This window comes from Pholcus phalangioides, unplaced genomic scaffold, assembly GCF_987345545.1.
Source record: "Pholcus phalangioides strain wild (caught in Gottingen) unplaced genomic scaffold, Ppha-v1.0 ptg000008l_1, whole genome shotgun sequence".
Taxonomy (NCBI): Eukaryota; Metazoa; Arthropoda; class Arachnida; order Araneae; family Pholcidae; genus Pholcus; species Pholcus phalangioides.
This window is the reverse complement of record NW_028301601.1, coordinates 19286257-19305000: the sequence shown is the minus strand read 5'-3', so window position 1 is coordinate 19305000 and position 18744 is coordinate 19286257. Positions and strand designations below refer to the sequence as shown.

Genomic DNA, 18744 nt, shown 5'->3' with positions numbered 1-18744 from the left:
TCTCAAGGAGGGGGGTTGCGCTTTTTCCGGCAAAATAACACTATAATCGCGGCTTAAGGGGGAGTGGTTAGAACCCCCAAAACCCCTCTTTTCGTACGCCAATGCGTACTTGTACACTGTTTGTTTTAGCCACTAGCATGATAGCACACTGTTTTTGGTAACTCACATGCTACCACAGTCCCTAAATTAGTCGTCCAAGTGGATTGGATTTTCTTAAAACTCGACACAAAAAAACTTCGACACTCGAATTTCGTTAAAATTCACAACAAAGAACAGCTCTGTAAATATCAGCAACAAGAAAGTTTTCTTCTTTGGAAGCTATCCGGGATTTTTTAAGGGTTGCGTGGCGTTTGATCGTGCGAACCCCAAAGAAACCGTAACGGAGACCCAAGGTATTGGGTATAACCGTAACGGAACAACAGTTGGAAACGCGTGCTCTAGATGATGACTGCTCCGGAGTGAGGAAACTTCTTCTGTCCTCCGAAGTGTTAACTGCATGCCTTCGTGGGAACCTCTGAGCTGTCATGTTTCCCTAAGGGGGGGGGGCTTGAGTACTTTTCAGTCATAGACATCACCATCTGAATCATTCTCTCATCTATTCCGGAAGACGGATATATAATGCATAAATTATAAATTTTGGCAATTTTTACTACTGAACTTCCGAAAAAAATGGTAAGACGTTTCTCTCTGTGTGATTTTTTTCCCCTCAATTTAATTATTCACTTAGTACAGTACCAACATAAGAGATATTTTGTTTTATGAATAGAGAGTTCATGCATAGCAACATTTAAGAGCACATAGGTGCGAAAATTTAGGATGTAGGGTACGTACGTTGCTTCCAGCCCCGATAGTTCATAAGAAAAAATGTGTTTGCCTACAGTTAAATAAGTTATATCTGAGGTTTAGGCATAGGTGGAGATAGACATGAACGACTAGAGGACGGGGCGTGATGATGATGATGATACCAATTCATGCATATAGGCTACATTAGATCAGTCTAGGCTGACCACATTTCCTCGGAAGAAATACGGGAAATTGGGATTCCAAATACGGGACATCGCCAATTATCGCCAAAAATGACGCCAAAAGTAAACAAAGTTGCCAAATATTGGAGAAATTGTGTAAAAATCAAAATGGCAGGAAATAAAGCATTACTGCCAATTGCAATGAATTTTAATGAATTCCACGAAATAAAACGTTCACCAAAACAAATGTGAGATTAATATTTCTATTTATAATTGTAATTATCATAATATAATTTATGAGTGGGAAAATAATTTCATTCTTTGATTTAATATAAGGAATAAAAATTCAAGTAAGCTTCGTGTAAAAAACGGGAAAAACCGGGACACTTTCGTTAAAAATTCGGGGCGGCCAGAAAAATAGAGAAAGCCGGGACTGTCCCGGGAAATACGGGACGTATGGTCACCCTAGATCAGTCGGCTCCGTCATTAGGGGCCATACAAGTATCATATCGGCAATTTTTCATACATTTTTGACCCACCCTTGTCAGCAAAATTTCGTCATTTCTGTCCTCCTTCCTCCTATTACATATTGGTGGGATCAGAGATTGTACGCGGGAACAGGAGACAGGGGGGAGGGGCTCCTGCCTCCCCAAACGATCAAAAAAAAAATTTTAAATGCAAAAAAATATTTAAAAAAAAATCAAAATTGCGATTATAATCAATTTCTGTTAATTTCAATGTTATTCGAAGGCTAAGAACTTGAAATTTCCTTTTCAAAACATCATTGTGACCCACCCTATAATGAGGGAGGGGGTTATCTGACGTGGCCTGCCCCCTCAAACCTGATTTTGTAAATACTAACTAAGCGGTACATTCTTAGATCGCTTAGGCGACCCATTGCACAATTCCAGAACATTTAGGTGGCCCGTGGCACATTTTCAGATTACACAAGTAAGCCTGTGGCACATTCACAGATCACTTAAGTGACCCGCGACACAGTTCCAGAACACTTGAGCGTGGACCAGTGACGCAACGGATAACGCGTCTGACTACGGATCAAACACTTGAGCGAACCGTGGCACACTTAGAAATCCCTTGAGTGACATAGGGCACAGTTTTAGAGCACTTAAGTGACACCCCCCCCCCAATGCGGCTCTACATCGCTCAAGTTACCCCCCGCCACATTCCCAGATTAGCGGCATAATTACGGATCACTTGAATGATGCGTGGCACAGTTCGAGAGTACTTAAGTGGCCCAAACACATTTCTAGATCACTTGAAGGATGCGCGAAACATTTAGAGATTATAGGAGACTTATCAATAGGGAGATTGTGCCCACAAACCACAGTTCAGGATGCTATTAAGAATATTTCATATTTTTATGAAGGGTGGTTGATGACGTAAGCAGGGCTGCAACTGGGGGGGGGGGAGCAGGCGAGACCCGGGTGCTGGACCAGAGAGGGCGCAAATTTTATTCTCAAACCTCTCCTTCAACATTACAAGGGGGCGATAAAATGCGCACTTGCCCCGAGTGACCAAGCATGTAGTTGCGGCCCTGTCCATCATCCAATACCCCTGTCATCAAAAGTCAGCAAATCGGAAACCCCCATCGATGCTGACGTAATACTTGAATGACCCCTGGGATTTTTATTCTTTATTGAAGTCAAAGATCGAAATTATTTTTCAACTCATGAATTATAGTTTGATAATTACAACTATGAATAAGAATATCAATCTCTCCCATAATTGTCTCTCTGTGAACATTTTTTCTTTTTAGTGGAAGTCATTTTAATCCACTGCGATTAGCAGCAATGCTTCATTTCCCACCATTTTCCCGTAATTTCAGCAATATTTGGCAGCCTTGTTCAATTTTGGCGTTAAATCTGCAATGTCCCGTATTTTCCCGTGTTTGAAACCCCACTTTCCGTATTTCTTTCGAGGAAATATGGTCATCAACAAATATCGCGACCTAAACTTTCATCTTTAAATGACCTTGTCGGAAATAAAAACAAATTAAAACCCTACGATAATCAAAGTTTTTAAAACCAAAAACCTTTTCTTAAACCAAAATTCTTCCGACAATAATTTTTCTCTGGATTGTAGTTTTAAATAAAAAAAAGGAAGTGAATCAAGAAAAACTATACCACCTCCCCACCACAATGTTTATGGCGGGAAGTCTCTAGTCCGCGCGCTTTTGTTGTCTCTCCGCGGATCTTTTATTTACATTCAGTTGAGTGTCTATTTTCGAAGTGTCCATAGGCGAATTTCGTCATTATAAAAAAAAAAAAAATGCCCGTAGACACCTATGTCGCGGCCGAGATCCTAGCGACATGCAACGCCCTCGGCTCCGTGGTGCGTGGCGCCTACCGCAAGAGCTCGGACTGTCTCAATTGCCTCAAGGATTTGATATTATATCTACGGCGGGATGACGATGAACACTCCGTGCTGCGGCAGCTTGGCGAACTTAAGCTCGTCCAGACCGATCTCCTACCCATTCTCAAGTGCTCTTCAGGTGACAAGGTTATATTTGACATGACCCTAAGGTTACTGGTGATCCTAACTCATCCAGCGTTCCTATTATACCAGGAAGAGGTCCCTGAGGACAAACTGACCCTAAATATCTACCTGTCAATAGTTTCCCACCTACAGAGTTATAAGAGAGCCTTTGTCGACACCGATGTGTGGAAAATCCTCGGTAATAACTTGAGAGATCTGGTGAGTCATAGTTATATTGACCGCGACGAGGATGACAGGTTGACTGTTGAGAGGATACTCATCATAATCCGTAACATACTTCACGTACCGGCTGATGATAGCGATGAGAAAAGGACGGATGACGATACCAGTTTGCATGACCGGGTTCTGTGGAGTTTGCATCTTGCCGATTTGGAGAACTTTATCTTATACTTAGCTCAGAATGAAGACGAACATCAATATTGTCTCCATGTGTTGGAAATCGTTTCGCTGATGTTTTCACAGAAAACCCCGGAGATGTTGGTTTCGGCGGATAAGCCAAGAAGCGCCACTGAAATCCAGAAAGACGAGAAGAAACTGAACACTGTTCGTCGGAGGGAGTATCAGAGTAAATCGGAGAGGGAAAGGAAGCTGTGCGCTCAGAGGTTCAGCGGCGTATACTGCGTCAAGAATCTCAAGTCGATAAGTGATCGGGAGCATATATCACACAAACTGTTGACGAATCTGGACACTGTTAAATTCGATTCGGACAGGGCTGTGAAGAGGACTCCAAAGAATCGTCTCCCGGTTCCTGATGTCCAAAATCATAGACATTCGACTGCGTCCATGTGCCTGTTTCTGAAAGAGTTTTGTACCATGTTCATCAATAACTGTTACAATGTGATGATGGTGTCTGTGAAGAGGACTCTGGCAAACAAGAAGATGGAGGATCATGATGATACCTATTACCTATGGGCTATGAGCTATTTCATGGAGTTCAATCGACGCGTTGGGTTTGACTTGGCTGTTGTGAGTGAAACAGTATCCGTGCAGAGTTTCCATTACGTGCAGACTCAGATAGATAATTACAGCGATATGATGATGGTCGAGAAGAAGAAAGTTAAATTTTGGTCACGAAGAATGCATCTCGGCTTGAAGGCTTACAAAGAACTCCTGGAGACGTTGCGCATGATGGGTAATAGCTTGCACGAGCATGTCAAGAAATGCGCTGACATTATCGAGACGAATGTGTTTTATGTCATAGAGTATCGAGAGTTGTTGTTTGGCCTAGTAACATCCTATGATGAGATTAAATTCACATTTTCGTACTTGGTTGACCTCATAAAAACGATCTACCTCTTCTTCAAAATGTTGGAGAAATACGTTAAAGTGCATTCTAAGCTGGTTATTCAGAAAAAACAGAGACAAAAGACTAAGAGGCGAAAGAAGAACAAGCCAGATCATGCGCGTAATCAAGAAGAACCTGTGGAAACTCAATCAGCTCAGCAGTGGGACGAAGTCGTTTCGAGTGAACTGTCCGCTATCCTCCAAGGCCGAAAACCAATCCCAGAGAATGTCATCCCGTTCGATGCTACATCAGAGACGAGCTTCGAGGAGCAGAAAGTTGATGCGACATATAAGATCCAAAACGCTCTGATCAGTAACAACTGTGGTGAAGCTATAGCCTTGTTGCGAGCAGCCAGAGAGCTATGGCCAGATGGTGACGTTTTTGGTTCGAGTGACATTGAACCAGAAGATGAGTTCATGATTCTCCGTGAGATTTATTTTGCTAATCTCCCGCAAAAATCCAGTCTGCTCCCGGAAACTGCTGCAATTGTGGACGAAGAAGAGGTTGACGACCCAGAAGAGGATGAAGAAACCGAAGCAGCTGCTCATAACAATGTAGCTGAACAGCATCTAGACGTAAATGACTTTTTCAAGAAGTTTGCATCATCAAAAGTCGTACAGCCCTTGTGCAGACTTCTCGCTCAGTACAAAACAAATTCTGAATCTACGAACATAGCCTTGTTGAAGCTGATGCATCGCATAGCCTGGGAACATAAGATGTTTGCTTTATTTTTCCAGGCCAGAGTCTTCATAACTTTCCAGAAGATCCTACAAGACCCTGATGTGAACAACGATCCTATAACCAAGGAACTATCAAGATTCTGTAAATTCATTGTGGGGAAGTTTATTGAGACAGCCGAGAAGAATCACAAGGTTCTTGTCGAAATGCTGTTCTGGAAAGGCCCGAAAGAAGCATTTGAAATAGAGGAAGGGTACGACACGTACAAAAAGAAGCCTATTGCCGGTTTGTGGGCGGAAGAAGAAGAAACGGAACTGAAGGAGCTATATGAACAGTACCGTGCATCAGATGATATAGATGGAAACATTGTGGACGCTATCCGAGAAGTTTTACAGAAAGAAAGGAGTAACAGAGAAATAACACTGAAATTGAAAGGACTAGGACTTATCGAGAGTGCCAAAGAACTGAAGAAACAGAAACCCAAGAAATCTAAAAAGGCATCTTCACAGGCTCGAGAAAACAGTCCAGCGATGTTGGAAAGTCAATTTATGGAAGTTCCAGAAAACTTAACGCAAGAGCACGATAACACTTCCTCTGATGATGATCTGGAAGGCTTTTATTCTGAAAATCGTAGAAATTATTTGGCACATGACAGCCCTGCTGAAATAGATCCAGAGAGTGGTGGGCCCAGCAGTAGCACTGAAACACCTCCTGTTGCTACCGATGCCCAGGTCGAAATTGCCCCTGACAACATGGAGGAAGACTTCAGGGAAACAGTTACGGATGCTGCAGAGATCCTTTCTCGGGATGGCTCTGTCGAAATGGCTTCAGATGCTGCTGTCAAGGCTGTTTCACGAGATGCCCATGTTGACATGGCTCTTGATAGCGGAAGATATCCACCTGATGACTTCGATGAAATGGCTTCAGGTTCTGAAGAGATTGTTTCGCAGGGTGGTCATGTTGAAGCAACTTCGGATGGTTCCAAGGCTGTTTTGCGGGATGGTCGTGTTGAAATGCCTTCCGATAATGATGATGAGACTTTTTCGCGAGGTAATCGTATCGGAATGCTTATTAATAACACAGAGACTACTCCACAGAGTGCCACTGATGAAAATGTTGCTCTTAATATTGATAATGTTACATCTGACGGCAACTAACTTGTGACAAACTTAGTTTTTTTAATGGAAATCACGATAGTGAATAGATTGAATTATATATTTTTGCACCGAATAGACATCTTTCGTGTAAACCTATTTGTGATGATCAAGTTTGTAATTCAGTCCATGTGTTCCTGATGTTTTAAAAATTATAACGATTTGACTCACTCCGATTTATCAATTTTAGATCACAGCTCATGATTAGATACACCTAAATTTCACGCAAATAAAAAAAAAAACATCAAAATTTTGCAAAAAAAAAAAACCAATTTTGAAATCAGAAATTTTGTACAAAAAATTAAAAATTTGTTCACTGAAAACGACAATTTTTTTCAAGAAAAATTGGCTGTTTCTGAATTATGTTTTCAATTGCAATTAATAGTTGCCCTCGTAAAGTTGGAATACCAACATTTTTTTTTTTTGAAGTCTACTACTTAACTCCACATCACCTCTCTCTACCTCTGCAGACTTTCCAACGAATCGGTACATACAGGAACATGGTGTGTTTATACAGGGTGTTGCCTTGAAAAGTGGTGACAAACTCAGAAGGGTGACATTAGGTATCAATAGGAACGAAAATTGCCATAGAGCATTGGCGTACGCAAAGGGGGAGTTTTGGGGTTCTAACCCCCTCCCTTGAGCTAAGATTATAGTGTTATTTTGCAGGGAAAAAAGTAAAGCCCCCCTCAGAAGGGGAAAAAAATCTGAAACCCCCTTCGAGAAAATTCTGCATACCCTTATACCATAGAGCATGGTATTGCAAATCACGTTTAGTCAGTGAAAATCTCAAAAATACTTATGAAGGATGTGATATGTCGAGTGAGACAAAAAGGCCAATAATAAGTAGGAAGAAAAATTTAATTTACTTGACAGCATGATTGCAATACAGTCTTGGCAGCACAGTTCAATGTCAGAAAGTAGATGAAGAGAAAGGATTGCAGGAGTTGTTTGAAGCTGCGGCCGCGAAGGAAATTGCACAGCCAACAGCAACGGAGTAGTGATTGTCAGATGCGCTCAAGGATACCGGGTATGCCTGGCGATTTTCACAGACTATACCATATTCTATGGCAACTTTTATTCCTCTTGATGCCTAATATCACCACACTGAGTTTGTCGCAACTTCAAAGCAGCACCCTGTATGTGTAATCCTAACATTTATGTTGCAGAAGTTATTCATGCTTTGGGTTGTACTGTGACATTTGAAGTCTGTATGACATTACCAAAAGTCTATTGGTTAAAAGGCTTCTAGTAATAAATTTGAATACAAAGATGACGTAGGTGTTGTTGCGGCTTGAGATGACCAAAATACTGTCTTTAGCGTAATACTATACTTTTCTTCAATTCACCATTCTCATTTGTCAAAAATTTTTGTTTTTTTTGAAAAATGTTCTTATTTTAGCACTTGAAACGAGACTTATTAACTTCACAAAATTTGTGTGAATAGATAGTTTGATCATTCCTAATTGTCAATTAGTTCCTTAATTTTCTTGCAGAACTCGGATGCAAAAGTCAACTGAACTCGTATTTTATGACCTAGAAGTTCATTTTAACAAACTGGCGGTCGTGTGAAGTTTTTGACTTCCAAACGGTCTTGCCTGTAAAATATACTGCCTTGCTTTTTGCTCCATAAAGGATCACTAAGCTGGCTTAGCATACACCCCTCCCCTTTCTCCATAAAATGACCATTGTACTCAAAACAGCGCTGGGTGTCAGAAAACGACAAAATGGCTTCTGCCTCTTCATGGGGGGGGGGGGGGGGGAGACAGTTTTCAAATTAACTTAGCAGATACAGAAGTTTGATAAACACCTCATGAACAGTCAGTTCAAAGAAACCTTAACCCTTTTGTCAATGAAGAAGAATTTTCAGAATGTATAAAGAAGGCTGCTAGCAACAAATGCCCCACCTAAAAGGCTCGTTTTTAGCTTATTATAGAAATTCTATTGCTCGATTGTACAAGATATATTGGCATTCACTTTTCTTCTGGCATGGAAGTTACTGTGTATCACATCTGAATGACTGTGAAACACTGAATTCGTGATGCAGATAAACAAGATCTGCCCCCATTTCCGAATTGTGACATATCCTGGTTTTTCAGTGGTTTCAATTGTTTATCAGTATAGAGGCAACATTTTTGAATTTTATTTTTTATTTATTCATCTTTACCTTTTTATCACTTATTACCTTTATTCACAAAAACATTCAAAGGCTTTTTTTCAGTCAATAATTAGTTTTTACAAAAATATTTCAAATTTAGTTCAAATTTATCGCTTGGGGTTATGTCCCCCCTCCACCATACTCTTAGGGTGGGGCTGAAACCTCTTCGGTCGAGACTAGCCCTGATTACTAAATTTTGCTGACAAGGGAGAGGGTCAAAAAATGACCAAAATTCTGCTTACATAATACTAAAACGACCTCTAATGTATTTATGTTGTCAGAGTTATACGTGTTCCATGTTTTGTCTTCCATATTTTGAATTGAAAATGGCAGGCTGCTGAATTCTCATATAATGTAAGGATCATGTCAAGAGAAAGAAAATGTTTGCCTGCCCTTTCCCAGAACTTTTTCCAACTAGAAGACCGGCTCACATTCACACCTCAAATCTGAGAACCCTCAGAAAACACAACTTCAGCAGACAGCCACTGTGCCACCAGCGAGGTACGAACCTCAATCCTCGCAATGAGATCCCAGAACGATGCCCACATGACCACACAGTAGCCCTAGAATGTGCGGTCACGGGTGAGCCACGGCTAGAAATTAAGCAGTTCAGTGCAAAAAAATAAAATAAAATTTCGTACTACTCATCTATCAATCCCCTCACACTTGTGTTCCTGAAGTGTGTGTGAAAGAGTTATCAAAGAAAAAGATTGATAAATTATTAAAAATTTTGTGGCAAACAGTGTTGGTAGCGCAATTAAAAAAAACAATTCAATAATGAAATAAATGAGAGAGATAGCCGAAAGCGCGTTAGAGTAAAATGAACAAGGTGAATATATCTATGTACCTATATTGGAAATTTCAGTAAACGTAAGTTGTGTAATGAAGAAATTCAAGTTGTATAGGTATACATGAGATAATGTTGAATTCATATCAGATGGCAGAGTTACAAAATTTAGGAATTATGTAAGTAAAATGCTTTCTGTTCAAATTATGAACACAAGGATAGACTGAATTAATTTTGGAGCAAGAACGGGACAAATTAAAATTTAAAGAAAACTAATTTTTGAAAGCGAGGAGTGATTTTTCCGGCTTGCCGAAAGCGGACCAGACCGCAAGATTCAATATGCTGGTGTCCCTCGAGTTTTACGGCATGCCGGCCAATGCGTGGGGTTACGGTAAGTTTACTAAAATCTGTAAAAATAAAATAATTTGACCATTTGTTCGAATCATTGCTTGTGTACTCAGTTCCATTTAGCGCAGAATAATACTTGAAAAATACGTGAACAGGGGAATGGAAAAAGGGGAAGTCCACATAAAAATAGCCAAATTTGTTTGAATCCTGATAAGGAAGATACGCGCCTTTTTTTTCTTCTCGTACAAAGAGTCATTCAAGAGTGGGCGGCGGAACAAAAATGTTAGTCACACGACTAAAATCACACCTCCTATATACACCTGTATATAGGAGATAGTGCTAAAATCCGATGTCCAGCTGTTTGTACGAGGGAAGGAATAAATGGTCAGAGTTTTTTTTTTTTTGAAGTAGTTTTGTGACAATCACTTGAACCCTTTTCAAGTCGATTTTCTGAAAATCCTAGAACCGTAAGTCGGTTAATTACTGAAGGAAGATTATCGGAACTTGCAAAACAATCACGTTCAAGAAGGTGATCCAGTTTATGCAAGAAAAAAATTGATTTCTAAAGCACATAATAGGGTGCAAGGCACTAGTATTGAGGAAAAAATCTGTAACCAATTTTATTTATTTATATATAAACTCACACAACACAGGCATATGCCCAATTACAGTGGAGTGAAGAAAAAAGTAAAAAAAAAACAACATAAAAACAGCACGTTGCAATACAGAAAGGCAAAGAATGATACAAATAATAACGGCACAATAATAATGCAAATAAATATAATACAAATAATGCCATATGTGTGTACAAAAAAAAAAAGAGAAAAAAATGTCAAAAAAGCACATGAGAACTTGTTCGGTATGGTGAGACATACAAGAGATTTCGGTTACGAAGATTGGTGCTATTACAGTAAAAACTGATTTGCGCTAAAATGTCTGGTACATCCAAGTCGAAGTGCAGAATTTTCACAAAAAAGGTGATCAGTGCATTCTGACGGCGGATTTCGAGTGATTCATAGTGAAAAGTAGATCTGAGTATGTCTGTAGGAATTCGAATATCAAAAATTTGAAACTTCTTGAAGTAAACAAAGCGCAAAAGCCTATTTTGTGTGCGTTCAATCCTCATGTTATTGTACAAGTAATACGGATTCCAGATAAAGGAACAATATTCTAGAACTCACCTTACGTAGGAATTGTAAAGATGCAGCAAGGTTTCTGTATTAATGCCTTTAAAACTGAAAATTACGGATGGTTTTGCGGAAAAGTAGTAAAAAATTGAATTTTTGCATTTGTTCCTCAAAATTCACATTTATCAAATTTATTCCACAAATTTCGCATCGATTTCATAAATACAAAATTTATGTATCCCTCCTCATAACTTAAGGCTCTGTTTTTCTCCTGCTTCTTCATCAAATAAGGTTTGTTGAAAAACTATCCGACCACAATCTTTCATGGGGTAAACCAATGGAGCTAGAGAGATGTGGTTTAGTGCACATCTGTAGGCAATCCTAGTCTGCACGCTTGAAATTTTTCCTGCCTGCAGAACCTGCCAGTCGTCGGCAGACTACTAATGAATGAGGAAGGGTAAGGGAGCGTCGTCACCAGGGCCGCAACTAGATGCTTGGTCACTCGGGGCACGTGCGCGTTTTGGCGCCCCCTCGTAATGTTGAAGGTGAGGTTTGAGAATGAAATTTGCGCCCCCTCTGGTCCAGGGCACGAGACCCGTCTGTTCCCCCCCCCCTAGTGGCGGCACTGCTAAGACCACCTACACATGTCGGGCCCCACATAGACACTGCCCGAGAGCGTCAATTGTATAGGTGGATTCCATCATAATGAGATCTGACGCTATAATTTAGCAATGTGTGTAAACTAGTATGCTACTATTGTATTTCTAACGTGCGTGAGAATTCGATTTTCCCAGGAAGCCCATGATGCTCTTGAGACAGCTCGTGTAATCTTCCCGAGCACGACATCAGCTGTTGTTGAGCGAGAAATGGTGTTCTGAAGATGGATGTTGCGATTTCCTCCTTCCAAAGGTGTTGACGCAATGGAGCAAGCGGTACCATGAAGTGATATAACATGCCCAATATAGGAGCGAATCATATCGTCGTTTTCTAGGAATTTCGCTGGTAATTGATAAGCGCTTTTAAATATGTGTGGAAAAAAAAACAAATAAGCAAACATATATTTTTTTCTATGATTAGGTTTATTTTTCCTCCCGACAGAAAAATATTAGAATTAATTCCGCTACCCTGATAGTACAGGAGAAAGGGAGAAACTAATAAATCATATGAGGCTATTTAAAATGGTATCAGAAATGAGTACATCTGGCAACCCTATCCCACAACAAAATATACCGACGCAACTCACCTGTTCGGGGATGGAACGTCATCGAATTATCTACAAAAGCTTCACTTTTAACAATGGGAGGCAATTTCAACAATGGCAGGGAAATAAATTCTAACTACATTCTTAAACTGTCAACAATGAGCACTCTCTATCAGTCTTTAACAATAGATGCAATGAGTTCAGACATTATAAAAAAGAATGTTGTGGTGCGAATTCTTTGTATGCGATGTCTGGGTGAGAAGCTCTCCTTCTTCCACGAAAGGCCTAAAACAAATTATGTTCGTGTCAGCCTACCGAGATCGTTAGCATGACAGTGTACGGAGGTTTCGGGCTTGCCCTTAGAATTTGGCTGGATTCATTTCTTGGCTTTTTTCCGAGTGAGCTGAGTGAACGACGGGCATACCGGTCACTCTTTTCAGGGGTTTCTCTTAATATGCGAGATTAGGAGAAGCGATCGGCAACTTGTCGATCGTGATCGGAAATCGTAATGGATTTTGGTCGAACGCGAAAGATAGAAACAATCATAGGATTTGACTTTTGTTTTCAGTATATTTGAATTTTTAATTTTATTAGACGTGTATGAAGTAACGCGAAGTTACGAACTTTAGGAATTCACGATGTAGGTAAATGGTCATGGGTGAGAAAATTCACTTTAAGTAATTTTTGATTACTAAATGTGTGTGTGTAATACGAATTCCTGGCGTAGTTTCTGGTGACTTTTTATCCCAAATGCGGATAAATATGTTTTTGTAGTGTTGTGGGCCTGCAGCTGGCTGCGCTTAAGCATGTTGCTAACTTTTGCATTAAATGACATGATTTATTTAGTCGCCTTAGTGAAATTTTCGAAAATAAGAAAATTATCATAAACTGCAGCATATAGTTCATTTGAAAATAACCTTTTCTTATGCAGGTATTTGTCCTTTCAAATTTTCTATTCAATTCATGGAGCTTTCAATTCTACATCCTGTTACAGAGAAAAGTGTTCTTTTAATGAAAAAAGAAGTAATAATGAGAAAAAATGAAAATTTCGATCTCCTATTGCTTTCTCTTCGATCACAATTAGTTTCTTAACATACTTACTCTAACCACCACACTAACCACTCACAATAATATTTTTTTCAGAAAGGGATTTATACAGGCAGTCAAAAAAATATTTGGAAGACAAAAAGAATAATGGTTTTCTTCATACCAGGGATGCGATCCATATGGAATAAAAGAAACAAAAGATCCAAGAACAAATATTTGCCGTCAACACAAATAAATGTATGTGGACAAATTTAAGAAGAACCAAATCTAAAATAGAATTCGCTTTCCACCCCCCCCCCCTTTATTTATTTTATGTTTGTTTGTTGACTAAAAAAAGTTAAGTTGGACCAAAGTTTCTTTGCCCGGTTTTCTGTGAGTTTGTTTAAACTGACCACAATACACACTGCGCATTCCCCTGCTTGGTTGCCATTTTTGTTCCTACAAGATATACAGAAGACTGGATGTTGTGAAGATATTTATTATTTTAGATGTTATTTTTTTTTAAGGAAGGAAAAAAACTCATCTCTGTCTCTACCGGGAGTCGAACCCGGGTCCCTCGATGGCCGGACCACTAAGCTACAGAGGAGATCGAGATTTCCCTTCGCTAGAGCGTATATGTGCCAAACGGGTTCGACTCCCGGTAGAGGCAGAGATGAGTTTTTCCCGTCCTTAAAAAATTAACATCTAAAATAATAAATATCTTCACAACATCCAGTCTTCTGTATATCTTGTATTAACAAGTAAAGAGCGACATTCATGTCATTTTTGTTTCTTATTGCAGCTGCCGAGCAACTAACGCCGTCTACCTCAGGAAATTGATATGAAAAAAACTGCGTGATTTCTCCATTCGTATTCCGCAAACCATTTGCGGAGATACGGGAGGGCGTGGGGGGAGGCGTCAAAGGTGAAGTTGACTGATCTAATGTATATATGCATATATGAATTGACATAATCATCATCGTGCTCCCTCCCCCCCCCCCAGACTTCCAAGTCTATCTCCGCCTATGCCGCAAACTGCATCTCATTTCACCTTTTCGTATTTTTGTTATTAATGTTTAGAATAATAAAGATCTTTCTTGGACGCCGTGTACATTATCTAACAATTCGCCAAATTCTGACTACGTCACTGGAAGAGCGAAGGAAGCAACAAACGAACATTTATTTTTTCCGGGATATATTGGGACCCGTATGGCGTAAACGAAAAGCAAAAATAATTTTGCAATCAAAACAATCTCTATGGAGATTATTTGTTAAGTAATCAGAGGGATATTGGGCGTTCCTTCACAATCTTTGTACATACAGGGTGATCAGCGAATAAGCCCTTATTTCAAAATTAAATATCTCTACAACAAAGATCAATAGAATTATGCGGTAAACGGTACGTTTATTAGCAAAACTGTAAGAATGTTGTACAGAAATTTCGAAAATTTAGTTTTTTTTTTAATTTTTTAAAATTTAAAAAAAACAAATAAAAACTGGAGATTTTGGGGTTCCGAAAATCCTTATTTGTGTGAAGAGAAACCACTGCATTCGCCTAAAGTTACTGCATGGGCTGCGGTATGCGCCATGTGTGCTGACAAATTGTTCCAAAATTGTAACGTAACGTTCAGTAGCAATCGTTTCTCGCACGAAGAAGGGGCCGATAATACCTCTGGCGCATACCGCAGCCCATGCAGTAACTTTAGGCGAATGCAGTATTGGTTTCTCTTCACACAAATGAGGATTTTCGGAACCCCAAAATCTCCAGTTTTTTTTTTTTTTAAATTTTAAAAAATTAAAAAAAAACTAAATTTTCGAAATTTCTGTACAACATTCTTACAGTTTTGCTAATAAACGTACCGTTTACCGCATAATTCTGTTGATCTTTGTTGTAGAAATATTTAATTTTGAAATAAGGACTTATTCGCTGATCACCATATATATTTCCGGAATGTAAGAGCTAAGACCAGGGCCGCAACTAGATGCTTGGTCACCCGGGGCAAGTGCGCATTTTTTCATCCCCTCGTAATGTTGAAGGTAAGGTTTGTGTATGAAATTTGCGCCCCTTCTAGTCCAGCGTCCGGGGCACGAGAAATGCCTGTTCCCCCCCCAGTTGCGTCACTGATCGTCACATTTTTGTTTTTGACGAAATGGCGGGGAAAACTTGAACAACACTACTGCATTCAATTTTGTGTAAAGCTTAGTGATTCGTGAGTGGAAACAATCTGCAAGATTCAACAGACCTTCGGAGATGAACAAATGAATATCACACATATGAAGGAAAAGTACAACCGCTTCAAAGATGTGAAGACTGGTGATTCAGGATAATCAAATCATGATCACAGAACTTGCAAATGAAGCGAGCATTAGTGTTAGATCTGCTTATTCCATTTTGACTGATAATTTGGTCCTCAGGATATGCAATGTCGTGTTGACCGTCTTCTATGACTCCAGTTGCGTGGTTCAGCTTGAGTATGCACAGCACAGCCATCACCAAGGAATACTACTAAGAGGTTCTACATTGCAATTCGCAGCTCTATCACGATTGATGCAGTAACGTTGTTCAATTTTTTCCTGCCATTTTATCAAAAACAAAAAATTGGCGTGTTCACTTACACTTCCTCACTCAACACCGTCTGCCGGCGACTGGCAGCTTCCGTAGGCATATGGTTTTCAAAATTCATTCCCATTTACCCATTCTCCAGTCAAACCCTGTTACAATGAATTTCCAGGGACAGAGAATTCGTATCGCTTTATTAAATCTAATAATAGAATATCCTATGGGGGGGGGGGGGAGAGAAACAGGAACAAAAATGTTGTTTGTTATATCCGGATGTTTGTCGTTAGGTTTGGTAGGCTCATAGCCGGAGATAGAATTGAAAGGATGGGGCATGATGATTATGATGTCGATTCATATATATACATTGGATCAGTCGGCTCTATCATTGACACTCGGGGGCCCCATATCTCTGGCCACGTGTAGGACTATTTCAAGGATTGGGAATCGAAACAAATTTATAGTTCGCATTTTACAAAAATACAGTACAACCTCGATTATCCAGGCTAATGGTGGGGGAAGGGGAACATGGATAACCACTACTACTAAGCCACACATGTACCTAGCCTTGTCCACATTCCTCTGTGGAATTTCTAACAAATTGGTACATGTTGGAATGTGTGTGTGTAGTTTGCTACTGTAAGGCTTGTAATGTGTAGTGTTGCCATTCACCATCAGTTTTTCCAACTATGAGTAAAGTGCAATGATTGAATAATTGTACCATTGTAGGCCTGCTGCTCTCTGAATAACCAAATTCTAGAGATATCCTGGAACATGGATAACAGTAAAACATAGTTAAACGCTATTTCGCCTAACTTGATCCACTTTATTTTGGAAGTACTGAATGTCTCGGGTTCTTAAAACGTTTTTTTTTTCAGCGACCCCGAGTCCAGTTACTATTGTAAGTTTTCTTCTCTTTGTAACATGTTGTTTTACCCCCCCCCCCCGCTTGTGGATTATACAAATTTTTGACACCCTTCTTCCACCTTGGTAATTTTCTTGACCCACTCATTCCTCAAATTTACCGCCCCTTCCGAACTTGTCGCTCTGGGCTATAGCCCGCTTATCCTCTCCTGTAAATACTCCTCTGGGCCTCAGAAAATTTTCTGAACTGGCGGTACACACACACACACACACACACAGCGGGAGAGATATGACGCCAAAAAGGAAAAAATCGTATTCAATCAAGTATCACAAATGGGCTTTTGCGCACTTTATTTATTCTGAATCCAAAGACAAAATTTATTTATTGAAAATCCAAGAACAGGGACGCCGGAACATATATGCTCATGTTGCTAAAGCAACACCAATCATTTGAATGGCATTGCTCAGCAAAACCAATCATCATTCAAATATAGCTCATTCACCCCCCCCCCCAGTTCGGGTGATGGGAAATTTACCAAAAACGGGACATTTTTTTGTTGTTGAATGTGTGACGTATGGTCTTCATACATATCCAAGTGAAAATTATGTTCATTACTCGAGCAATACCAAACATTTTTGACTTCCAACGTCCCTGGAAAGAATCACTCTCCTCATTTTCTAGTTTTTTAAATGATGTCTACGTTATGTTGCCTATACACGCGTAGTATAAAAATGTTTTCCCTGCCCTTTAATGGGGGAAAAAAAAATACGTTGCTGAGAAATTTTTTCTATCGAAAGAGCCCTGAGTTCATTAGATTAAAATTCTTCTATTAAAATCCGTGACTTGATTTTAATTAAAGGGTCACATAAAAAATATATGTATGATATTAGTTAATAACTTATAAGCAATAATATTAGTTGAATTGCCAAATTTGCTTCAAAATTTTAACAGTTGACGTTTATGTAAGGAAAAAGCTAATGAAATTGACAAAATATAATAATTCTTAACCAAAACAGGCTAACAATTCGCTTGAAGTAGTGGTTAACTCGGGCGTCGAATTAACCAAGTTGGATTGTCAAGCACATGTAGTACTCCGCCGTAAATATCTGAGCAATCCCAAATTTTTATTCTATACGGGAATCAAAATATCTAACATGGTGCTCTCAGGTCAGCCCCGCCCCTTCCCACGAGAGATTCTCAAAAATGAAAGCGTCCGAACAAGAAATTAATCTTTATTTTTCATAACGCAAGAAAAATGTGTGAAAACTAAGAAAGAAATGCCTCAGCTCAGCTTAGAAGCTGCTTACTATACATGCATCATATAATGTAATTTCATCAAATACCACATGTAATATTATGAATAGATCAAGTTATTATATGCACGGGGGGGGGGAATTCAGAAAGAACAAACAGATTTTAAAATATTTTTGTATATTTTTAAAAATTAAAAACAGAGAAGTATGCGAATGTAAACATTTGTATGTGAATTTATAGAGGAAATGTCTACGTATTTTAGATTATAGAACAACTAATAACGCTAGTGTGTCGTTTACGAAGCTTCTTTTGATGCAGAAGTGCATCGCAAATATTTATAGGGAATTAGAATCGAGGGGAATTAAAACATTATTATGCGCAAAATACGCATTCCGTCCTATCTTGCGGCTGTGTGGATGACAAAGTTCGAACTTCGAAGGATTCAAAGCCAAAAGGGGCTTTGAATCCCGCGAGACATATGAAGCTATATGGGGTAGCATTCAAATCTCATAATAAAACATCTGTCAACTAAATATCGAAAAATAATTTGATTTCATTCACCGTAGATTACGGAAATTGAAGTACATATAGGGTTACCAGATCCGAAGACTGAGAAAGGAGGACGTCTGCGCACGCAGCCTTAGTGACGTCACTTACCTCATTAGATGATGCCACTGTTCCCATCAATAAAACCAGCAGGGCCGTAACTAGACAGGTGCACCCGCACAGGGCCAAAGCCTCCTTGATACTACTAGTCTCTCTAGGAGGCTTTGACAGGGCCCACTTGGAAAGGGAGGGGCCTAGATTAAAATTCTTTCACAG

At 39.5% G+C, this 18744-nt stretch overlaps 2 protein-coding genes across 2 annotated transcripts in view; both read left to right on the top strand.

Moving 5' to 3' along the window:
- The window catches only part of LOC149083943 (uncharacterized), a 51227-nt gene that overhangs the window by 15648 nt on the left and 16835 nt on the right, over nt 1-18744 (top strand). The window lies entirely within an intron of this gene.
- Nucleotides 3128-7781, top strand: timeout (circadian regulator timeout). The gene has a single exon (XM_089234321.1). It carries the CDS (start codon nt 3255-3257, stop codon nt 6600-6602), a length of 3348 nt encoding a protein of 1115 aa, XP_089090447.1. The 5' UTR covers nt 3128-3254; the 3' UTR covers nt 6603-7781.

Bases quoted from the DNA above. Each gene is read 5' to 3' on its own strand.
- timeout (XM_089234321.1), top strand. From the start codon at position 3,255: ATGCCCGTAGACACCTATGTCGCGGCCGAGATCCTAGCGACATGCAAC.